The sequence below is a fragment of the Pyxicephalus adspersus genome, chromosome 3, assembly GCF_032062135.1.
Source record: "Pyxicephalus adspersus chromosome 3, UCB_Pads_2.0, whole genome shotgun sequence".
Classification (NCBI taxonomy): Eukaryota; Metazoa; Chordata; class Amphibia; order Anura; family Pyxicephalidae; genus Pyxicephalus; species Pyxicephalus adspersus.
Window position 1 is genome coordinate 12,419,929 of NC_092860.1, and position 26,468 is coordinate 12,446,396.

General features: G+C 38.5%; 1 protein-coding gene across 1 annotated transcript in view; it reads right to left on the reverse strand.

The window, feature by feature from the left end:
- Nucleotides 1–1,127: 1,127 nt before the first annotated feature.
- The window catches only part of MMP24 (matrix metallopeptidase 24), a 73,627-nt gene continuing 48,286 nt past the window's right edge, over nt 1,128–26,468 (reverse strand). The window contains exons 2-9 of the mRNA XM_072403609.1: nt 25,319–25,467; nt 23,174–23,290; nt 22,162–22,466; nt 20,392–20,553; nt 12,927–13,138; nt 11,835–11,973; nt 11,443–11,709; nt 1,128–10,839 (exon numbers count right to left, since the gene is read on the reverse strand). Coding sequence (XP_072259710.1) covers nt 10,502–10,839; nt 11,443–11,709; nt 11,835–11,973; nt 12,927–13,138; nt 20,392–20,553; nt 22,162–22,466; nt 23,174–23,290; nt 25,319–25,467 — 1,689 coding nt within the window. The 3' untranslated portion in view covers nt 1,128–10,501. The remainder of the gene's footprint in view (nt 10,840–11,442; nt 11,710–11,834; nt 11,974–12,926; nt 13,139–20,391; nt 20,554–22,161; nt 22,467–23,173; nt 23,291–25,318; nt 25,468–26,468) is intronic.

Consider the following 26,468-nt stretch of genomic DNA (forward strand, 5'->3'; position numbering starts at 1 on the left):
TGGAAGTAAACAACAGAGGATCAGAGAGAGTGTGTAGCCAATGGTCAGTGCTGGTGGAGACCTCCGTGTCCCTGTATTGGTTATTGAAATATCAGTGAGCATCAACACACTGCTAATGTCCGCCATGTGTTTTCAGCCTGCTGTATGTCTTTCTAAAGATTGCTTATTGGACTATGAATGAGTCGCTTAGATTGTAAGCTCTTCGGGGTAGCATCTTCTCTTCTCCTGTGTCACTTTCTGTATCTGTCTGTCATTTGCAACCTCTCTTTAATGTACAGCGCTGCGTAATATGTTGGTGCTATATAAAGCCTGTTTATTAATAATATTAATAATAATATTAATAATATTAATAATAATCGTCACACTACTGAGGTTCTCCATACGCATATAGCCTCCTGTAAACCAAAAAAAACCCATCTTGCACCAACCCTTATTATCTTGAACATGTCAGGATGACAGAATTCAGTAGAGATATATTGGTTCAAAGTAATGTAGATTTCTATGGGGGACTCTGTTGGTAAAGTTCTTTACACTGACTGTATCCATTTTGAGGGGTTCCCTTCATATCTGATTCATTTGTATTTATTTTATATTATAGACTATGATAGAAGGAGGAGCTGGAACTCACAAAGGTGGGCAGAAACACCCCTAGGTGGATAGAAGTCTAGAATTACGGCAGGGAATCTGATTGTTGGGGCCACGACCTAAAAGAAAGTCCAGCAGGACCCATCTACTAATAAAATCACCTTTGGGTGGACTGACACTTATAATGAATAAAAAGAAAACATTAACTGGTGCTTACTATTTGGAATTGTGTGCAATATTGGAATGATTCTGTGTTATATATTGTATATTGTATATAAGTTATCAGCACAGCCTAATGGTTATCATATTTGATATCTATATCATCTTGGTAGTGTTTTTGTTTCTTTTTATAAGATGTTTTTTTTACAACCACTTAGCAGATGTGATTGTTGCAATGATCAGAATACATGATCATTAATAATTATTACGAATATCAAAGCCCAAACTTTTTTTTTTTTTTTAGAAGCCATAAGAAGTTTTAGACCTCCTGACATCCACTCACATTTATATTACATTTATTATTTAAAAAAATAACACTGAGCAAAAGTTAGCCAAGTTTATTTTCATTAATCAATAAATGTTTTACATCCTACCACAACCTGATACATCCTCTGCCATATTGCACATCACTTCCGCAGTTAGATACATAGCGCGTAACAAAACGTAATTGCCGCAAAATGAAACCCAGCTAAAACAATGTTATATCATCTAAAAATGTAAAAATTTCAGAGACATAGATATGGAATTATTAACCTGTTCCATAAGAAAATCTGTGCACACCAAACACCATAGTACCTTCTTCTGGAAATTCAATACTGTATATGTAGAATACCATCTGCTCACCTTTTATTAAGGCAATTGCTATGGATCCCAGTATAATGAAAAGTGGACAGCTAGTTGCTGCAATGTATTTGTTTTTAGATATAAAGTATATTTTTTAGTGTTGATAGAGTAGAGGATGAGTAACAATCCTATTGTTTGTTTTTTTTCTGCTTTTTTTCCCAACAACATTAAACAAAATCTCCAACCACTGTATTAGGAGAATAGCGCATTTATGAATTGCAACCAGTGAAAATGCTAATTCTTTGTTTTGCCAGGTCTAAATGGATGTGCGATTTTGCACAGCCCTGTCTTCTGGCAGGCTTTATATCTTTACATTGCGGTAATGCTGTATCAGAGCATGCAAGGCAACCGACTTGTGTTGTAGGGCACTACAAAGCATGCTAATGCTTTTCCACATGATATAGTACACTTGACCAAAAAAATAAAATAATACAAATAAATAGGCTGCCTTAAAGCAACCCTACCTAAACTGCAGCATATTTTGCATCAACTTTCGAGCAGCAAAAACACCTCAAAGGTGTAAAAGGCCCCTTGAAAGCAAACCCATCAGTAATGCTGACCTATTAAAATTAGCTGTAAAGAGAAGGGTAATTATCCCCATTTGGTGTATTTTATTTGATAATCCATTGTGCCAGCAGTATGCAAAACCAGACTTTTAAATAAAGTCTACATGTCTAGAGGAAACCCAACATAGGGAGAACTATTAACTTGCAGAGAGTGTCCTGGGTTTGGAACCAACCTAGGATCTAGGACTGTGAGGACAAGAGTGCTTGCCACCGAGCTCTCTGTGCCACAGTGCACATACACAGAGATGCCATTCCTCAGATTGGGTTTCCAGATGATGACAACAGTGGACCATGCCCGCGTGATATATGTTAAAACAGCCACTTGTTGTCTCCATTGAAAGCCAAAAGCTGGAGCATCATTGGGACACAGTGTTGTCACCACTATAACAGGAAGGGCCTAGACCGGTGTTTCCCAGGTCTTTAGGGAACCCCTACTATAATTACTATATCCACAGCTCACAGTATATTAGTGTGGTGATCAGTGGAAAGAATGGCTCCTACATTGCTGGCCAATGGAAAGAATTTCTCAAATAGCCATAAACTAAACTGAGAGCTAAAAATTTCCCATTTTTCAAGGAACCCCTAGCTCCGGACACAGAACTTTGGTTGAGAAACACTGGTTAAGACAATCATAGCAAAGTCACCAGCTATTTTATTAAAAGTTGCAGATTCACAAAGACAAAATGATTTCAGAAATTACAAAATGTTAAAGCAAATCTGATGCTTTAAATTTTCCTATGTTTGTGGGCCCCATGGTACATTATAGGCTGTGGAACCTATTAGCAATCTATTGCAACCATTACAAGAAGTAATAAGCTTATGGTGTACATATAGCCATAAATTAGGTTTTACATAGATTATGTATAAATTCAAACCTTGGGCAGATTTTTATTGCTATACATGTTCCTGCTGGAGAAATTTGCCCTCTCTGTCAGATGGAAATCCAACATATTACAGATGTCATCAGTACAAGATTTGAGGATAAATCTTCTGTTCCAGTGACAACTGTCCAGGAGGATAATTACCCTCAATCATCAAGATTTCCTATGATTTCCTTTTGCATTTTAAGGACAGAAAAGGGAAGCACAACAGGATTTTAAAAAAAAAGCTGAACTCTGGCCTCAGAATCTTTCATTCATGTATAATTCTCTAGGCCACAACGCATATAAATCCACTTTATGTGCAACAAATGCCTTTACAAACCCCGATAACACTATGCTAAGGGCCCCATATGACAGCAGGTAGAATATTCAAAAAATAAAACAGTAACAAGCAGATAAAGACTTTTTTAAACAATGCTTAACAATCTCTACATTGATATTATATCGCGTTGATATTATTCAATGTTTAATTGCTGCACCATAAATAACAAGTAAAATGTTTTCCAGCCAATCAGCCAGTATATTAGTCTGAGCACAGACTTTTTGGTTTAAATGAATTTGTTTTTTTCTGCTATGTTGATTTTTGAAAAGGTTTATCACGGGAAATTGTAGGCTCAGTCTGCTTCGGGGTGTCAATCAATCAGACATTATTGAACATATAGTATTTTATTGCAGAGGAGTATTAAAGCCACTCAACAAACAGCCGCAATAGAGGAAACTCTGATGAAATTAACCAAATAGTAAAGCTGAACTCCAAGCAGATGCAATGCAGTTTTGTATTCCTTCATATTTCATTCAGTGTATTTTTAATGTAACAGGGAAAAGAAGAAGCAGTACTAGGATATAATGATAGGTGGAGAAAACTGAGTGACAATGATATTAACCTGTCAGTGTGCCGCTATTCTCCATTGGCCAGTCACAGGCTGGGGGAGGGACAAGACCTGAACTGCAGCAGAATAAAATAAGGTCTCCTACACTGCTCTGCTTTGAAACAGTGTTGTATAAATCTTATACGTTAATGGACAGAAGTAAAAAAAGTTTTTGCAAGTAAAACTGATTCCATGTATGCATTATATTTGTATTGTTTGCCTATGTACTGGATTTAAATATTAACATGTCAATGGCAGAAGGAATGAAATGAAATTAATACGGGAGCTGAAATGTTTATCTTCCCTGGGAAATAAGCTGCTCCAATACTCTCCACTGCTTGCCACATGTCAGTCATCCTACTCTTTAGAAGATGTTATTACATCAGGAAAATAGTACCTATGGCTGTGTAAGCAGCACTGAAAAGAATCTACATTACATAGAGACCTAAAAATATAAATCTAGCAACTCCTGAATGCACAAGGGTTGTGGCACTCAATGGAAAGCTATTTCCTCCAATATATCAAATTATTAGCCATGTCTCATCATGCAGCACACCATTGTTCCTGAACAGTGTGAATAGCAATAAAAATGTGTTTCCTGGTTCCATTATCAAAGCACTAACTCCAGCTACATTTAAAAAAAAGGCTTAACATGGCCAGGGACTAAATGGGTGCAGGACCAGCATAAACAATCCATCAGATATCAGTCATTTACCTGGTTACCCCCTTGCACCTACTATCCAGATTTATTGCTTGATCAATGCCATTACCCCTGCTCTAACTACAAGAAGTGTGGAGATCACCTACCAAGTGATACTATTGGTGGTTGGTGCAGGGAAACCAGCATCAATTCAGCAATCAATATATTTTCCAATAGTCACCAATAATTTATATTTGTGGCTCCTGTACAGCAGATCTTAGATTTTCCGATATGAACCTCTCTTTATATTCCCCGAGACTCAATGCATTCCTTCGATCTCTAGACCTTCCTTAACCGTTAGACAAGGGTTTCTGTCCTTCCAAAACAGATGTCAATTGTTAGAAGACCGGGCTGATAACTAACGTATTAAACATATAGGGGACCTTTAGAACTTAGCATGGTAACCGAGAGCAAAAAGTCAGGGGCCCCAATTTCCATGTTGCATTCTCATTAGCATAAAATAGATGTCATTCATCCCTCACAACCCTTTTCTGTCCTCTATTGACTGGACTGCTCGATCCAATGGCAAAATCTACCAATGTACGGCCAACTTTGGTAAGCATCATCATGGAGAAAAGTCTGTATACTCAGACAAGAGCTCACTCTTATGGTCATATTGAAAGCCCTCAGAACACTGTTGATGTCCCTCAAGACTAACTTTCTGTACATGGCACAGCCAATGGGACACCCATTCCAATCTTCTATCTGGCCAATGGTTGGTAAGCACAGAGCATTGTGTTGTGGATGCAGAAGAGGAAAGGTCTGTTCCCTATGTAGTCAGGAGCTTTCTAGAGACCCTAATGGAATTCTATGGAATTGGGATTATGGTGATATATATATATTGATATATATATATATATATATATATATATATATTTATATATTTATTTATATATATTTAGCAATGTCTCTAAAATTGAACTCCAGTCAGATATAGAAACATAGGAACTAATGCAGCTCTGAAATCATTTATAAATCAATAAATGCATTTTAAATGCAGTGTAAGTATCTATATTCAACTTGGTATCAGACTCTTGCAATGTCTGTACAAAAGAGAGGAAGAGGGAGAAGCAGCACAAAGTGCCAGCTGGATGTTATGCAATGCAAAGAGCATGCTGATAACAAGAGGGAGAAGAATGATGGAGAGTTCATCACTCTGCCGTTTCACCTTACACTTTTTAAATACAGGGAAATGTTGAGGGAGGAGAGAAGACCTGTAGGTAAAAGTAAAACGCCAACAAAGAAAAATCAGGTCTCCTGCTCTCATTAGGTGAGGTATAATGTCTCCATCCTCTTTAACCTTTTTTTTTTGTTTTACCAAAGTGCCAAGAAAATGTAGCCACCTAATGTCATTGTTGGTATATAGGTATTGGCTGTTGGGTAGCACAGTTTTATTCTATATTATAAAGCTGTGAAGATAATACAGCTGGTATTTAGATAATGTTGAGTTTGTCCCTGGCCCCTCTTCGATATCAATCACCCAGGTCAGGTAACATAGGGCATATTACAAAAGCTGACATTCATTTTGTACTGAGTTCTGTCCAGCTTAGCTATGCAATGCAAAGAGGACACAAAACCACTCCACATCCCGTATATACAGCTGACTTGTAACAGTTAGTGCATTTTGGTAGGACCACTTCTCCTAATCTAGAATAACTCATGGGGTATATTATGTGGTCATTTTTTATATAAAAAATGCTTAGAGCCTTAAAATTATGTAAGGGATAAGTGCACTTTTAAACACATTTCCTCCTTTAACGCAACTAGGTAAGTAAAGCATGCCTGGTTCAACGGAGCAATTTACTGAGCAATAATGATCAATGTTTGCCTTGTTTGTTAATTTCAATATTGAGACCAAACCATCACATGAAAAAAAAACAGTAGTCATAGTAAATTATATGTGGTATAACTTTGTAAATCAAGAAGAGTAAATCAACAGGAGAGTTGTCAACAGGAGTCCCACTCAGGGCCAGATTGGCCAGCAGTAGAATTGTCTACAAGTTGAAAGGCTTACAAGAGTCCCATTTAGGGCCAGACTGGCCAACAGGAGAGTTGTCAACAAAAGTCCAACTCAGGACCAGACTGGCCAACAGTGGTGCTGTCAAAAAGAGTCCCACTCAGGGCCAGAATGGCCAACAGGGAAGTCATACTCAGGTTTGGAATGGCCCACAGGAAGACTGGGAAAAAAAAAACGTTTGGCGGGCCACAGTCTTCTGCCCTAAAATTAGTACTACTAATTTTACTACTGTCTTACCAAAAATGCCATTGTTCCAGGGAAGCTTTTTATTCTGGTGGACCTTTCCTTCTCACTTTGTCCAGTAGGTCCCAGGTCCATAGTCCTACCCTGGTCTTACTAGTTCTTTTTTGCCAAAGTTTGCATTACCCAGCCCCAACATGTGTATGTATAGCGTTATATAAAAGAAGGCATCTCTGGAACCTCTAGAAAAAGATCACAATGGGCTGGCAGGGATCAGCTGATGGTCACAGTGTTGCTGGTATTGCCTTCTTTGCGCACTGTACAAGCGCCTTCGACGCTATGTGCTGTACAGAAATTACACTTTAAGGACTCCTGGCATTTATTAAGTCTGAAACAAAGAGCAATATAACATTCAAAGCTTAACTCAGACTGAGAGAGGGAGGAGCAGAACTATGAGTATTTACTGAAAATGTTGGCATGGGGCATGCTGTCAGACAAGAAAAGCCTCATCAGTCTTCTGCTGATCCATAACTGTACAGCATGCCTGCAGTAGAGAAGAATCACAAGGCTAGCAGACCCATGTAGATCTCAGGACTGCATGGGCAGGTAGGTCAAACAGCTCCCGTATGTAACTTTCATCAATGAATTTAGCTGGGTGCCTACAGTTCAACTTTATCAAAAGGGTACATTAATTCTGTACATATTTCTCTGGCAGGCTCTCAATATTTAGAGCCTGGGTTCACATGTTTTTTTATACAACTTCTACTTTCACCAAACAAATCAACAGGTATGCAAAAGGCAGCTTGATGCAAGTCAGAAGGATGTCAATGAATTCTAAATGATCTCAGAAGCTCAAAATGATCATCAATGTATTGGGTTGTACACTAAATTTACGAATTAACACCCACCCACAACCCATCCACACAGGCCATTATAATGGAGCCACTTTGAATCATTTTGATTGTGGTTGGTATGTGCACTGTTAATTATCCGGCTGTAGCAAGATGGATACATATGTGAAAATGATCAAGGTCTATACTTCTGGGTTAGAATATATCCTTAAATGTAATCTCATAACAAAAAGGTTTTTATATAGACATAGATATATAATAAGCAATACTGATATTTGAGAAAGCTTCATATTCTCTAATCTCTCTAATACTATATAAAGAGCTCAAAAAGCAGAAATAATCTTTATGCAGAACATTTTTCTTATCTCATTGTGTTTAAATACTTCCTATATTTTATTCTGAACACAAAAACTCACACATATGAATCAAGCAGTGGCCTGTAAATTAAATTGATAAAAGCATTCACTGTTTCTCTTTAAGCTGTTGAATTTCTTGAAACAGGGGCAACTCCTCCTATAGTTAAATTGTCCATTAATCTGAACTTCTTTGCCACCGGCCGTTTCAGGTTAGGGTAAACGAAGTACGGTAAGTGGAGTAAACGCTAATCATAAAACAAAAACAGAAGAAGTTCAACTACGTTATGGAGACTTACAGGCAAATCGTCGGCTGTTTCAGGGGACAAGTTATCTCACAGAAATGTAAATATTCAAATATTTACAACCACGCTTATTGCTGCTTTCAGTTAAGTATAAAGCTATATTTTATGGCAGATTTAGCTACAGCTCCCTCCCTACCTGTCCATATTTTTTTTTTAATTAGGAGAGATCCAAGAATGCTATTTAGTTATAGGAATTATTATGAGTTCTTGTGTAAATTATAGGACATTTGCAAAAAGAAATAAAAAAAAAACAAAACATCAATGTACATATGGTTAGATTATATACTTGTATGCATGTACATTGACAGTTACAAAGTATATTAGCCTAAATATCAAATCTATTGATACATTATGCTGCATCATATACCTGCAGCATATGAAAAAAAGGATATTTGCTAACAAAAATAAAATAGAACATAAAAAAGGGAACTCTATTATTGTACATTATGCAATGTTGCATCACATACCTGTAGTATGCATGTACATTAGATTAAAAAAAAAATAACTGCCAAAGAAAAAAACAACAATTTATCAATGTATCTGTAGCATATGTGAACTATGAAGGAAAGAGAAAGAAAGCAAGAAAGAAAAAAGAAAGAAAGACAGAAAGAAAAATTAATAAATACCTGTAGTATGAAAGTAAAATGACAACTAAAAAACTGTATTTGCTCAAAAAAATTAACAACTAAATAAAAAAAATATATCAATGTACTTGTTATATAATATACCTGTAACATGCATTTACATTGACAAGTATATTAAAAAAAAGAAAGAAATGTATCAATGTTCATACTGTTGCATCATATACCTGTAGTATGAATGGACATTGAAAATATTTGCCTAACGAAAAAAACATTCAGTGTACATACTGTATAATAATGTTTTGTATATAATGTGCAATGACTATTAAAAAAAAATACATAAAAAAATAAAATAAAAAAAATCAATGTACCTGTTATATATTATACCTGTAACATGTGTGTACATTGACAATTAAATTTTATTTAAAACAGAAAAAAACCTATCAATGTACATACTGTGACATTATATATTGTATTCTTGTCTATTATGGGTATTATAGAGTACAAAAAAAAATTACCAATGTACCTGTTACATTATAGTTGTAGTATACATGTATATGGACAATAAAAAGTAAATTTGCTAAAATATAAAAGCAAAAAACAATATTCATGCACATAATGCTGATATTGCATTTTACTTCTTTGCAATAAACCATTTTCAGGAAATACTGGAGAATATGCAGAAATAAACACTTTTTTTCTAACGCATAACAGACTCCATATCCATCTAATATTGGACCGACTTTAGACATCTATCACTTTATAAAAACGTGGCAAGCAAGTAAACTATAAAGCTTTATAGGACCACCAAATTCAGCAACCTTTCAAGGTCTTTTTTTTAAAACGAAATAAGTAAAAAAAAAATCACAAAATCTAATAATAATATTTAACCTGATTGTCCACAATCAGAGATAAATTTGCCCCCTTACATATCGAGTCATAAAAAAATTGAAGCTGTTTCATTTAAAGATTAAAAGCTATATCTTACTAAACTTGTCCTTAACACGGTGACATTCAACAAAACAATTTGTAATGTCATGTTTTGTTTTATTTATCTTTCCGTTTATTTTTCTACATGAGTACAACATTGACCAGATATCGCCGTTGGGTGAACAGGTATTTCTTTCATACTCTACTCTCGGCTCCACGCGAATCGGCAGGCCGAGAAAGACATCCTTTTAAAACTTTTACAACGATTTGTTAATGCAGGCAGAGAATGCCAAAATTCGATAATCTATATTTAACAACTTTTTGTATGTAATAATTCTGACCAGCAGGGATTGAAAAAAAATGTTTGTGTGCATTAAATTGGCGAGCCCAACCAAGGAACTGTTCTGTAAAGACTTTCCAGTGACCATTGTTTGCCTTCTCAGAAATATGTGTGCTTCATCTTCTTTTGTGCTCAAATTGTCGTAAGAAACAAGTCTAAATGTAGCTGACTTCGATGGAGGAAGCTGGTTTTTTTAAGACAAGTCATCAGCCAGTTCTAAAATTTGTTTTTGTGAAGAAAAAATCCAAGCAAGTTCGGCCGGCGCTCACAAAGTAAACTCCGGAAATGGCACACTAGAAAAGGTATGAGGCAGTAAGAATGAAAGAGGCTCCATTGTGTAAGGCCATCTTTGTAATCCTTGAAGTCTTTCCTTACTGGAAAAGCCGGGATCCACAGTGAGAAAAAAAGTCTGTTACCAGTCCGATCAATGGACTTGGGATCCCAGAATCTTTTTAGCCCTCGTGAAAACTAAAAAGAAGATACCATCGTTCCAGGTCTTGTCATACCCATTCTTGCACCGGCCGTTTGTAATAGGTCACGTTTTGTTGCACCCCCTTGTTCTTAAACTGGAAAATAGTATATACCAAGACCAGGATGCAGAGCGACAAGATACATGGGATGACCACTGCTATAGCGTTGACGGTGCTGGGAACGTCATTTATTGTCACCATAATATCCACATCGTCGTGTGGTAGGTGGCGGTCTTTGCTGTTGTCCACTTCTTTTTGGTTGCAGCCCATCCAGTCTTTAACGATCGACCTCGGGTAGCCCAATTCCACAAAAAGCTTTTGATTATCAAACTTCCAGTATTCCTTTCCTTTGTAGAAATATGTGTATGCTGTAAAAAACAAAATATTAAGGATTAGGGAGTGCATTAAGAAACCCAGGCAGGCAAAGTAAAATAGACCCCTTTGAGTTTTTAAAAAATAAAAAAGCAACACATGCTGCAATACTTGCCTTTAGTCCATTTATGTGCCTACAATACTTCTTTTTCATCACAAGATGTCCTCAGTCTGGGTTGAGTGATGCTCAACATTACTCAACCCAGAGAACTTGGAAGAAACTGTAAATGCACCTTGTCATTGCCCCACCCCTGAGGAAGCATCCCCTAATACAGATACAGGGAGCGGAACTGGTATGATGACATTATAGGACAAAGTTAAGCATAAAACAAAAACACTAAGGTGGGAGGCATCAGGGGATGCAAATCTTAAGAAAATTCCTCTTGTCAAGTTGACATCCAATCCACAGTGAAACAGAACTCTGACAGGCCCATAGTGACCACAGTGGAAAGGGCTTAACATCTTTCAACCAGGATAAAAGGTGGCTCCATCTGACTTTGCTGCAGTTTTTAATACACACTGTGAGAAGCTCTCAGTTTCCAATGGAATAGAGAAAGCAATATTAGCCCGGGAGAGGATCCTGTACACTTTGTACTTACTTCCTTCTTTGCTCACAAAGGCTCCTTGTGGTGCTTCTGGAATTCCTTTCCAAACTGTAATAGATTTTGGGTATCCTGGATCAGCCGTTTTCTTCTCTTCATTGTACCTCCAGTAGCGGTCACCCTTAAAGAAATAGGTTTTGCCGACTGATTCCCATCGAAGAGCTGTGTCGATTCCTTCCCGCGGCAGGCAATTTCCCAATTCGACCAAGCTGTGTGGATAACCCGGCTCTGCTGTCACTTCCTTAAAGACCCAATATTTGTCACCTACAGAAAAAAAATAAACCTTCAAAGTCCCGTTGTATTATTGTGTTTACCCAGAGTACCACTTCATTATTAGCGAAGATAGTGGACAGTCTAATAAATGTTCTAAATACAAAAAAAAGGAATACCTTTGAAGAAGACAAATTTGCCATCCGAGCGCTCGTATGCTGCATCTATTTTAGGTGGCAGCCCTTTCCAGAACTGTTCAATCTGCATTGGGTATCCTTCTTGGACTTTATTGTTACGAAGCCGCCAGAACCATCGATCCTGAAAAAGATTAAATTACATATTAATGATTTTACCTTCTTTGCTAAGCCAAAAATACGGGGAGCCGGTGAGGAGAGCGGAAGATGTTGGAGAGAGTAATTACCTTTATTCATCATTCCCTAGACAAAACATTCATTTAAACCTTTTTTTTCTCCAAATAATTCTATAGGCCAGAGTTCATATTGAAAGGCAGGGCTCCGTGATTTACTTGCGTCGCCTTTCCGATCTACCGGTAGATCGCGATTCACCTGCTGGGCACCCTTGCTCTAGATGATCCATATAGCAACTATTAATCCTAGTTCTGCAGGGGTGGAGCACTGTAAACTAAGCAGGGAAGAATTCTTATTTCAGGATTCTCATTTTTGACAGGCACCCTGCCTCAGTTGATTGGTGGATTTAAGTCAAGAAGAATAGGAGTTTTCAGGTGGAACGTCCATGCTAGATGATGCCAACATTTAATGCTAAGCCTCCATAATTAAAGGAGCTAGAACTGAAAATGTAAAAGGGAAGGGCCAAGGAAGGTCAGGGGCTAGGTGGTGCAGCCAAGAAATGTGGGCTTTATCTGACTTGCTGCAGCATCTAATAAACATTATGACAATTTTATTACAGAAATAGATCTCGTACAACTAAGTAAGACTGGAGGGAGGGCTGGAGTTCTGCCCCAAACAGCCCTGTGTATTACTGTGACATTGTAAACTCATAAAAATAAGAGGTGACTCAGAAGTTTCTGGAGCCAGGTCCACAGACACCAGGGAGTAGGTTGTTTTTGGCACTGACACTGATACAACTCCTAAGTGTAATTACTAAGAGAAAGAGCAGCCTTAAAATACCAGATGAATAGTATGCACCATAATTATATCATTATGCAAATATATTCAAATGACTTGCTTTCCATATTGTCTATGAGTAACTGTTTGGTTTGGATGCACGTTATGTAATGTTGAAGGTAATACCTTAAAGACAAACATCTCGCCTCTGAACAGAGCCACCGTATTAAAGTTTCCATCACATATATTCGGCCTGTTACTTGGGTGGGCAGGCTTTTCTCCAGATGGGGGACGGGGTCTTGGTTGCCTCTCGTGCTTTCTTTCTGAGGTTGACTGTATCCTGCGTGGTGGAAGTGTAGGCAATGGTCGGGTGGGCTCGAGGGTTTCCGCAGGGGGACCTAGAAATATAAATTGAAAAAAAATATGGGTTAAACCCTTCTGTACTCAAGGTAAAACTAAAAAAAAAGTTGGTGGACAAATTTTATGGGTAAATATTTCTGACTCCATACCAACCCTTATATGTTTATCTGTGCATTGTCTCTTTAAACCACGTTTTTTTTTACCTGTGCTATGCCCATAAAGAGGAGCTACAACTCTTTCCTATAGAAATGTATTTTATTTCATGTTATGGAACGAGGGAATTTGGGACACTCAAAGGTGGACAGGCACACCTACCAGGAGGACAGAGGCTGGCATGAAGATCTTTAATTTTGGAGTATACATGCCATATCCAAAGCCATGGACTGGCACAGCTAATCAGGTTCCACCTATGTCACTTTGGGCTATACTGTACCTCTATTATTTCACTATGACTTTTGCTGCATCAACAGAAGCTGGCCTTGGACCTCGGTTGGATGATGTCAAAAGAAACCTTTGATAGAGATATTTAAAGTAGACCTATATTGAGAGATTATGTTGACCTGGGTCTAAATCTACTACTTGACTTACATCCAGGCAATAAGCATTCTGAAGAACAAGGTCAGCAATGGCAGCTTCCATAATCTTTCACTATAAATCCACTTTAACAAAAGACACAATGACTCCCTTTTTAGACCCATCAGTGAAATTAATATCTATTTTTCTGTTCTTTATTATTCCTAATTACTGCAGAAACAAAACCATGCCAGGACAATGTGTGTTGTCTTGTTCCTGATTTGTGAGTCAGACGGGTTGATAGGCTGCGTTGGCAGTCACGTTGGATGACATATGAGGCACACAAATGTGTGGGCCCACTAATGCAACTGCTGAAAGTGCCAGGCTGCCCAAATCTGGAATTGCTAGGGCCAAGGAAGCAGGTGCCTCTTTGAAAACTTTTTCCAATATCAGGATTTTGATATGTATATGTACATGGGGATAGAGCATCTCCATAAAATCTTGATTGGCAAAACAATAGCTGAACATTATTGGAAATCACAAATATTATTACTAATATTACTAATGATCACACACAGTGCTGTACAATATGAGACATGCAGGGGCTGCAGAAAGTATATAAAAATATATGCAAGCAGTTATAGAAACATTAGGTATGACCATAATGCCTAAAAACATTTTGGATTGTATACTGGTCATACACTATAAAAAGACATACGGTACCTAGAAGTTCTATTAGCCTGTCTCAAATCAAGCAATCCCTTATAATTTCCAATTATTTGAATACCATAAAAGCCAACCATATGGATCACATTCTTCACTAAACTATATCTGCCCCCTATTTCTCTCTTCCTTTGGATAGTCTGCCATAAGATCTAGTTTTACTAGTCGTCTGGATATGTTTCAGAATGCAAAGCTAGAACAAACTATAAAGGTTTATGTGAAAAACCATCATAAACTGATAATCTGGGAAATATCTGATTACAATGGAAGATCAGAAGGGAATTCCTTTTCATCAAATATGATTCGTCTTAAAAAAAGGTTTTGCTTTTCTCTAGATAAACTTTGGGTGTGGGGTTCTGTGGATGCAGGTTTTTAATGAACTGATTTTATGAACTATGTAACGAGCATATCTATAAATTACTGAGCAGATACAGGAATATGCTGGACCGCTAGGTACATTTTGTTAGAACTAATACTTTTTTATCTTGGAAGGCATGGCAGAATTATTATTGTATTTGGTGTTAAGCTCCAAACATATACAGATATAAGGGAATTGTAATGAAATGGTTCAGTGTGTTCTGTGAGCACTGAAGGTTAAACATGTGGGTCCAACTGAAGACAAAATTCTGCTGCTGTCATTCACTAGCACGAACACTAGAGGTCACACTTTTCTATGCTGCTTCTGCTAATCCGGCTGCTTTTTTCAAAGGTATTCCTAGACCAGTGGTGCCCAACCTTATTTCATTACATGCACCAAATAAAGGAAATGACAAATTAAGAATTTCTGCACTAACATTTGATGCTCATTTTAATAATGAAAGATACAAAAATCTATCATACAGTGCTGGCCGGTCATATATTGCTCGCCGCTCACCATTCCTGTACCACAGAGCAGAAACTACACCATACAATGCATCCTGTCAGTTATAGGGGGCTGCTATCCTTCTTTGTATCCCAAAATCTCTGCAATGGATATTTCCAGAGAAATGGAATTCATGTGACAGATAGCCAAGGGGCACATCAGAGGTTAGCAAACTTTTTTGGCCACTGGGCCATTTCAGGGGTGGGCAGGAGCACACTAGGCCGGACTATCACGAGTCTCAAACTAATGGCTCTGCCCCCCACCAGGAATGCCCCCTGAAGGGAAATCCCTCTCCTCTGCAATGCATACAGAGGAGAGGGAATGTTCCCTATTTACCTCAACGGCGGATGTGTTAACGCTGGTCAACACACAGAGGCCCAAGAGTCACATGTGGATCCGGAGCTCCGGTAGTTTGATTCAGCTGTTGCCGGCTGGGATTAGGCCAGATCAGTCCGGGGGGGGGTTAGGCCGGAACAAAATACCGGCAAGGCTGTATCTGGCCCTCTGGGGCACATGTTCTTACTACTACATCTTCAGATCCCTACATCTGCCCATTCCTGAGAATTTAGGGTTCACAGAAGTCTTGTGATGGCACCATAGTGATGTATTGTTAGGGAAAAGTTAGCCACAAGAGTTCTGCACTTGCAGTTACATTTCCCTTTTCTTAAGGAAATTGGGGTTCATAGAGAGTAAGGGGATAGCTATGTTTTCATTGATGAAAAACCTGGTCATTCAGTATATTCATGGATACATCTTATCCCATTTTTTGGACACATAACTTTGCTGAGCCTAGACCTGACCAACTCAAGCAACCCCAGATCCTAACACTGCCCCCACAGGCACCCTAGATTGTAACACTGCTCCCACCAGCGTCCCAGATCATAACACTGCACCCACAGACGCCCCGATCAAAACACTGATTTACAGACACCCCAGATCCTAAAACTGCCCCCACAGACACCCCAGATCATAACACTGCCCTCACAAGCACCCCAGATCATAACACTGCCCCCACAGGCACTCCAGATCATACAACTACCCTCACAGGCACCCCAATCATAACACTGCCCCCCATAGTCACCCTGATCATAACACTGCCTCTACAGACACCCCAGATCATAGCACAGCCCCCACAGGCACCCCAGATCCTAACACTCCCCCCACAGGCACCCCAATCAAAACACTTCCCCACAGACACCCCAGATCATAACACCGCTCCCACATGCACCCCAGATCATAACACTGCCCCACAGGCACCCCAGATCCTAACACTGCCCCCACAGTCACCCCAATCATAACACTGCCCCCACAGGCACCCCAATCATAACACTGCCCCCACAGTCACCCCAATCATAACACTGTCACCCCAATCATAACACTGCCCCCACAGGCACCCCAATCATAACACTGCCCCCACAGTCACCCCAATCATAACACTGCCCCCACAGGCACCCCAGATCATAACACTGCCCCCACAGGCACCCCAGATCATAAAACTGCACTGCAACTGCACTGCCCTGCACAGTAAAATATGTCAAATCTGAACCATATTACCAATGGGAATGTTGTGTGGTGGGATATAAATGTAACATAATAAGTGACACTGTTTAAGGTTTTATTGTGTAATTTCACAATTGTTCAATAATTTTGCATTACAAAATATTTTTTTACATATTCTGGATATATTTAAAAAAAACTGCCAGACTAGTTACTATGTTAGGGATATAGTGATATATGTTTGTTGACCAATTTACTTTGGGTTGGGTTAGTATTTGGGGTATTAGGATACAGTGTTTTAAGAAATAGAACTTGTTTAACTAATAATTTTTTGCATATTATTCTCTGTGATTTGCATAACTAGGGGTGTATCAGGGGTATATCCTTTGCCTGCAATGTTTTTTCTAAAAGGTGTCCTTCATTTTCATCCAAGAAAGTTGGAAGTTATGCAGAACTGGGCTTTAAAAATGGTTTACTAATGACCTCCAAATAAAAACATAAAAAAATGGATGACATATGCAATCCAGAAATATGGTCTGCCTTGAATTCAACCCAAATTTGAATCTAAACATGACCTGGGAGGGGGTTACATGCACCCCATACGTGAAAATATTGGATGAGCACATGATTAAAGCAACACAGGAGTATGGCAATAGGGCAGTATCATTTAAAGGGCAAAAAGACATTTCTTGAAAACTCATGTAAATGAAGGAAATAGAAAAGAAGGTAGTTAGCTATAAATATGGACAAGCTTAAGTTATATTCTGATTGGTTGTGGTGGGCAAAGCCTATACGTTTTCTATCTGCAGGTTTCTAAATCTAGTTTACTACAGCAATGTTTCATCTATCCTAAGACAGCATTGTCACAAAATGTACAGACCACCTTTCTGTACAAATTTCGTTATGTTTTCTTATAAGCCTAATAAATAATTCATAAGGGTAAAGCTTGAAAAATTAGGTCAGAGTTCCTTTAATTTATTGAAGAATCACAGCTCTGCTCTGGAAGTGTACAGAACATCACATTTTTAATTCCGGGCTTCTGACAGCAAATGTTGGAGTTGTAGCAGCTTGGAAATTAACTGGCACCTAAGCAGCTCTGGTAACACTAAACCCTTTAGAAAATGTCACCTGCAACTGCCACATTTATACAGAAGTCAGACTTTTTTCGCGTTTAGCATAGTTGTCAGCTTAAAAGCAAATCCTGCTGTAATGATAAAGTGCACCAGTTTTTTTTGGAGCAATAGTAACATGCTGATGTTCCTCATCATAACTTAAAAAATAGTCATGGTACCAATAATGGAGGCACAGAGAACTAAAGTAAAACCAAATGGGGTACACATAGGCATCACAAGGCAAGCACAATTTCTAGCTGTCACCACATTCCAGACACCTGAACCTATATAATGTGTTTAGCCAAACCAGCTAATGCACACAAGCACTTAGCAAAGTTTATGGTGCCGTAGGGTGATATACAATGTTTAATAAACTTGTGGCATCCCAGATTCATAGTGTAGTATTGTGGTAACACATAGCAATGCACATCATGCATGTTGATGCCCTGCACTGCCTATCTGTACTGAATGGAACCCCATTGAACCTCTTTTCAAAACCATTGCAGTGCACCAGAGGGGATGGTAAAGCTTTTCCATGCATTGCCCTGTTACAAAATCATCCATGCACCTTTTTTGGCGACTAATATTGCGTTAAGGTAATCCATATATTTAAATGGGTTTCCTTTATGCAATGTTTGTTAATACACAACATGGTGTATGTTAAATAAATGTAGCATAAAGATATCAATGAGCTTTTACCATCAATGATTCCTGAGAGCTGACGCCCGGAGAACGATGACCGAGGTCAGCGCTGACTGCATTATACTGATGCTGATGTTTTCTTAGTCAACCCAGAACTGATATTTCAGTGTTTGGAGATTCAAACTAACTGAAAGTTTCTTATATCTCCCACATGTTTTTTGGTGTTTCACCTATAGCCATTATAAGGGTTTTTTATGCTGCTTGTTGAATTATTTATTTTGTATTATGGATTATATAAAAGGAAAAGCTAAGTGGACAGAGACAGTCAAAAAATATGGTTGGAAGACCATCAGGCTCCTCTTGGCCCACTAGGCTCCAAAATATCACTTTTGCATGAGCTGACTTCATAGAATGATGCCAGTGGGGTCTAAATAGTAAAATGTCTCCAAACCAGGGCGGCATATGAGATACTAGCCTCAAACCCCTGGCATATTTCAAGTATTATTTCTCATAACAGGCTAGATCCTTTTTATAATACAAACATTCTTTCCTTGTCCACTGTAAACAGTCAAGAGATGCAGAATCAGAAGGATACAAAACAAAAAACTAAAGGTATCATGGCAGGAAAGATTTTTTTTAAAGGGTTGCTATGCATTAATTATATGATTTCTATTTCAGAAAATGAAAGCACAAATCTAGAAGGAACCTGAGGGCTTTAAGACACCCGTAGACTTAGGAAGAAAGTTGATTAATCAAAGAACCCTTATATGAATATTTGACTGATCAAACAACTCAGACACTAGAAAACAGTCGACTGATCTAACAACTATAGGCAATGGAAGAGAACTGATTTATCAGCCCCTAGGCATGATAAAATAGTTGATTGGACAAAAAGAAGACATCCAACAGATTAGTCATTCCTAGGCGTGAGAAAACAGTTGACTCCTCAGACGATTCAAGATATTGGAAGACAGTTTACAAATCAGACAACCCTAGGCTTGAGAATACAGAAAATCAGACAGTTGACTAATTATACCCTAAACCTTGAAAATACAGCTAATTAACTGGACAAATCTAAGCTTCAGAAGACAGGTGAATGATCAGACAATCCTAATTCCGAGAGGACAGTTGACCAAATGGACAACCTTACATTTGAGAAGATATTCAACTGAAAAATTGACAAACTTCAAAAGACAGTCATCTGCTCAGACAACCATTGGCTTTGGATGGCAGTCAACTGCTTAGACAACCCAAGGTATGAGACTAATCAAAAGATCAGTCAACTCTAGACTAACAATTCATTGAAAAGAATAGTTAATTATTGATCCCCATTTTTCTTTAATCAACTTTAGATAAGTTTGGTCACTTCTAACCTTTTCTTCTTAAGCTACGTACACACTTCCAATTATTATCGTTGGAAAACGAACGACGAACGATCCTGCACGATATCTACGAACGATCGTATAGCAACGATCCTGTACATACAGATAACGACACGATCGTTCGTAGATATTGTACACACAATAGATGCGATCGTTTGAGCGATTCAGGAAGTGATGTGCGCCGCAGGAAGTGACGTGCACCACAGGAAGTCACATGCACCACAGGAAGTGACTGATCACGAACGTTTGGATCAAACGAAAGATCGTCCCACACGTGCCTGATCACGAACGTTCGGATCAAACGAAAGATCGTCCCCACACACACATGTTCAATATGCCCTTTTTGTCAAGGAAGAAGAAAATCGCAATTGCTGTGGTATGTCTGTTTTTAGAGGAGGAGTTCCTTCTGTGTCCTATAGTGTTTTACCTGTATGTCTGTTAGCACCCATGGACACAAAAAACAGATTTGACCTGTGCAGCTAATTAGCTGGGTTGAGCTGTCAATTTTTTGGGAAAAACTCTTTTAGTCTCATATGCTGCTGACTGTGCAAAAGACTCACCGTAAATCTTCTGAATTCCCTGTAAGTCATCTTGTGGAAGCTTAAAGTTGTGCGTTTCCATATACTGGTAGAAAGGTGCCATGATGGCGCTGGGGTCATTGGAGTGTTCCAGACCCAAGGCGTGACCGAGTTCATGGACAGCAACGAGGAAAAGGTCGTTACCTGCAGTCAAGAACATACACATGATAAGACATTATCTATTCATTATCTTGCCATACATCTTGACCGGAGCAACCAATGATGTAAAATTTACCAGTGTATATTGGAAGTCCGTCAAGGGATTTAAAGGTGGATTTACCAAAAACATTAAATACTTTAGATCACCTGTTTGAGTCTCTTTGTAAAGGAAGAAAGGTTCTCATTCTGCTTCTTTTTTTTAATGACATAATAATAAAATAACAGTTCACTTATTTTATATTTCACGTATTTTATGGTCATGCATTAGTACCAAATATTGCCAGCAGGTAGAGCTGGGAGTTTAATTAAAAACCTTGTTTAGAATTTCAAGAAATCTTGTGATCCAAGTAACGGGAAAGAACTAAAAAGCATCACCAACAGCGTGGAGATACCAATTTTCCTTTAATAAAGACCAGGTTCAATAGATTTACGTGTACACAAAGAAGTAAAGAAGTCCATAACTGCTAAAAATGTGTGGGTGGCTTTTCTGTGTTTCCTGATCCAAAGTTATGCTAGGGAGAACACTGATTTCTAGTTACGCTCCTAACCGAGAGGTAAGTATGCATCAAGGGGGAGCTAGGTGAAATTAAATTAGGGGGTTAGGGACAGCTATGCATTTACAGATACTGCCGCCAAGAACTCTCGTGTTGGTGTCTCCAGGCTCTTACAGTATATTTCTATTGGTCCAGGTTTTAGACATAAGCTCCAGTTTGAAATATTAGAGCTTTGTGAAAAGTACCTGAAGGATTGCTGAGTGTGCTGTACTTGTCAGTGTTTCTATGAATCAGATTTGTCTCAATGTTTTATTTCCCCAGTGAGAAGAAAAGGTAATGTGCAATAAGTTTCAATAAGTTCTTCTAATAACAATGACATTTTGATGTGTGGGTTTTGCAGCAAAGGAGAATAGTGGAACTATTAATGTTATTGCCACTAATTAAAGATCCTTGCAGAGAAATAAAACAAGAAAAGATTTTGGTATGGAGCCGCAGAATTAGAAATAATACAATAATAAAAAAAAGGTGGTAGGGCTGTTCACTTTGCAAGCATTGGCTAATATTGATCACATAAATAACCTGAAGGAATCGGTGGAGTAATGTAAAAGGATTGAAAGATAAACATATGTCAAATGGATTAATAAGGTTTCAAACAAAGTACTGTAATAAAAATATATCTCTTCCTATTAATATATACAGCCACATTTTCACTAAACTGATCCAGATGATAGATGATATTTGTAATGGCAACTGTGGATATACAGTGAACCTAAATAGCCTGATTGTGACCACTTAGTCTTTGAATATAAAAAGTCACTAGGCTACCTATGCTGCCTAAAATAAACATGTAGATCCCATGATTAAATAGACAGAAACATAAATCTTTATGTAGGTAACCAGCTCTTTTTTATGTATTTTATCTGTGCATTTAAAAGTTTGCCCACAGTATTACCTTCTGCTCCCCCTAAATGTTACAAGCAATTCTAGATAGATGTGTACCCTACAAGCTCTGTCTATGTGATGGTCCAGAAATCAGGCAGATGACGAAAGGTAGTGGAAGAAAGAAGTGGATGATTTTGGAAGATAACAAAGTCCTCACCATCATGATTGGAGTTTCCAAGGGTCCAGGGTTCATCCGAATCAAAGTGAGTGTCGCCACCTATTCCTGGTCCAGGGAAGTAGGCATGCGCTAAGAATCCCCCCTCCCCATCGAATGGAGAGCTGTCTCCATGAAAACCAGAAGCGAAAAATATCATAATGTCTGCATCTTTCCGCTCATTTTTAATTTCATGGTAGGGAATTTCTTCAAATGTCAGCGGAGTCACCTTCTGCCACACATCAAAGGCTTGACGAATTGCCTTCCGAGTGTCCAGCTCCCCCACCTTGGGAGTGTAGTTGTGTATGCTGAAAAGAAATCCAAAGTAATTACAAAGTTATTGAGATCAAAGGTATCATAACACAATAAATAAGAAAATATCAAAAAGACTTTTTAAGAACTTCAATACTTATGCACATCTAGAATTACCATATAAAAGCCCAAAGGCATTAGTATAATAAACTTAAAAGTAAGTAAAATTCATTCTGTCTCTAAATACCTGGAAAACTAATAATAATAATATTTATGCTAACTAATAATATTTTTTGCTTTTGTTTGTGCAGCCTCTGCAACAAAGAGAGGAACAAGTCTGAAGGAAAGGAAAAAGTAGGTAAAGAATTAAAAGGTGACTACTCCCCTTATATTTTACAATTTAGCAATCCTTAGGCTGGTAAAGTGTCGCCAGCAGTGTGACAAGGACCTAATACAATAAATATATTAAAATTATACTCTCAAAAGCAAACTGTTGTTGAATGAAGAAGTTTTGGTAGTTCTCAAGGGGAGTTAAGACAAGAAATGTTAAGTAAAACATGGAAAGGTGTATAATAATAAAAGAAAGTTGACATCCCTCGAAGAAATCCACTAATTAAAGTGATACCGCTAGTATATAATGTGTGGGGACATCAATTTCCAGTGCCAATTTACAGATGGCTATCAAATCATCAATTCAGCTGCATCCACACAACCAATAAACATACAAAGTACAAAGAGCGATGTCTTTGGTGGCAGAACACACCTGTATGTTATGTGTTTCTGTCTCCACTTCTGTCCTGTTAGTGCATATCTTTTGTTCCTTCTTCTATGGCTTAAATGAGGATGATCAGGAACCCCACAGCGAGGCTTCTTCATCCACCTACATAACCATCACAGAAGAAAAACAGAATGTCATGGTAGTCATTGATCACCAGAGCAGAAAAAACACATCATAGTTGACATATAACATTGCAAAGCAATACTGTTATACCATTACAGTCAACATAAACTGAGACCTAGCACTTGCGAGCATACTCTTTGTCAGTTTTGTGCTTGGCCAACCACTCCAATTGATTTCCCAATTAGTAATTTCAACCAAAAGTCTAAAAACATGGCACAGGTACATAATATTTAGTCCTATTGATCATTATGTGGAGGTTAGGTGAACCACAGGAGCTCCCCCACCAGATTTAATTGATCATTAGTACACACAACATTGTGATCATGATCATTTGGTCCATGTGCAAAAACATGGTACACGTACATGATTTTTAGTCCTATTGATCATTATGTGGAGGTTAGATGAACCACAGGAGCTCCCCATTTACTTGATTGTTGGTACACACAACACGGCTTTTGTGATCATGATCATTTGGTCCATGTTCAATTGAAAACCCAACAATTGATCAGTTGGCTATTGAACTTTACATAATTTCATCAGAGATGAATCAGAAGTGACAACTTACCCGTGTGTACTAGGCATACAGCTTACTTTAATGGGGCAGTCCTGAGACAATCAGTATGGGTGTGACTACTCATGCAACCCAGTATTTAGATACTATCCATGTCTTCATGAGTTAAAAGGCCTCAGAAATCATCCCTAAAATGCTCCTTAATTTGTTACAGCCTAGCACCATCCAAATGTATGTAGGAAGATAAGACTTAATGTTCCTGTCTCTCAGACACAAGTAATGAGGCTGTTTGTGTCACTGGGACAGACAGCAAAAAAACATTATAAATATTCTACCATGACTCTACAAATGTTTTTCTTTTTGTATCCCCAGAATCTCTCCAAAGAGAGGAGTCATCTTCTGTTGGAGAGTTTTTACTAGAACAGAATTCTCCATTAAAAGTTTGGGCCATACAAGACTGGTTCTAGAGTAGGACAAACTTCCCAGGGTCCCATCTTTGAAGGGTCCAATGGACAGCATGGCAGGGATGCAAGAAGGTGAAATGCTGTGCTATAGTAGCCCCACTTTTTTTTGCCCAAGAACCCATTTTGTCTAAAACCACCCCGAGAGTCATATACCTCCATTAAGCTGAGCCTTTGCATTTGGTACATTTTCCAGGAACTTTCTCTAGCTTTAGTTCCAAGACAATGAAGACATTTTATTAGTATCAGTGGCCCTACAGTGACTTTCCAAAAGAAATATAGGAAAATAAATTCTATGAAGTTCAGCTGGTCACATGGCCATCAGTTTTATGACCATTCTGGCAGTCAGCCATAGTCATGGATGGTAGGGACTACCAAACCATCATGTACCTACTGGAAGAGGTTCTCGTTTAAGTTCTGGCATGTAGTATTTATTTAAACCAAATATTTGTCAAGAGCATTACACCTACTGTATATGGGCTTGTTAGACATCCCCCAAACCATGGGTATAAATATGGAAAAAATAAATATGGCATAAATATGGAACTATGGGTTCAAATAAACCATGGACAGAGATCTTGTGTTGGGGGTAAAAATAAACCATGGGCATAAATACGGAATTGGGGGTTCTACACTTTAAGTTGAATCTTTTAAAAAAATAGGTGAACATGTGACTCCTTTCTCATTTCAAGCCAAGCCTGGTGCTTCATATTTGGGTCAGTACTGTCACTGTTGGTGTCTGCGCCAGAAAAAAGTGGTGCAGAGACAACTAAAAGGTCTTTTCTACAGCTTTGGCCTGAATAGTAAAGGAAAAGGTGACTTTATTTTAGCCTGTGTCTGATCTGCTTTGCATATATTCTCCATATCTGATTGTGCTACCTAAAATCTTTTGCAAATGCACCAAAAATCAAGTGCGATGTGTCCACTACAAGAGCTGCATTAGAAAACGCTCCGCCATTTGACAAGCTTCCAGGGATGCTTGAATGGACATAGCTTCATCAAACACACATATACACAAAGCCTTGTAGCACTTACTCAATTGTGGTTTGGTCCAGCACACCCGTCACTGGGATCCGGTAAAACTGCTGCATCGTTGCAATTGCTGACTGCATAGCTGTTCCTGAATGTAAAGCTGAAATTCGGATGTCGTAAGGGAGCAAATAGCCATATGTCTTCAACCACCGCTGCAGAGAAAACAAAAAGATGCCCTTGAGTCACAGATTCAACTGTACTGAATTTCAATGATCAAAGTGGACCTGTCATTGAAATCCATCTACACACACACTTGTAATCCTTTGCATTTTCTGTCAGTTCATTTGCAGCCCACCTAGGGGGAGATGTGCCCACAGTACTCCAGGGCCAGATCTCCAGGATGGAGGGGTGCTCACGTAATAATGGATAAGCACCACTCCATCCTAGAGATTTACCCTTTTCCCCACCAAACATTTCAATGGAGGAAGAGACTGGACATAACCTGACAATCCAGTCTTTGGAGGAGGTGTTAAGGGGCTCAGCATGGAGGCAATGGCACAGGTAAATAGGGGGCAACACAAGTATTTCTCAGGTTGGGTTTTCTGATGATGACAATGGTGGAAACTGATACAGTGTTTCCCAACCAGGGTTAAATAAAACGCTAGGGTTCCTCCAGATGTAGTTAGGGGTCCTCGAGCAATGAGCAATCTTTGACTCTCAGGTCAGTTTAATTGATACCAATGATTTATTTGGCTATCTGTAAGGCTGACATTCTTCCCAATGGCATTCTTCTCACTGATCACCATGCTAATAAACTATTAGCTGTGTATATAGTAATTACAGAAGGGATTCCTTAAAGACCAGAAAGTTATTTCAAGGGTCCCCCCATGTTAAAAAGGTTGAGGCTGGCGTAAAGTGTGTGCCAGTGTAGTCGCCATTGGAAGCCAAAATGATAGGGTGACCATACAGAAAAATAGCTGGAGGTCAGAGATACAGCGTTGTCACCCTATAACAGAAAGCATCTTCATGGCAGGATCACCAGGTATTATTTTACTGAAAGTTGCTGTTTAAAAATAATGAAAACGACTTTTCATATTAAAATATTGATTTTTGATATTAGTCATTTCTACATTTCCTTCTCAACGCCTCTAATGGAGGACCTTTAACTAACCCCTGTGAAAATGTACTACCTATTTTTTCCATTTTCCTTCCC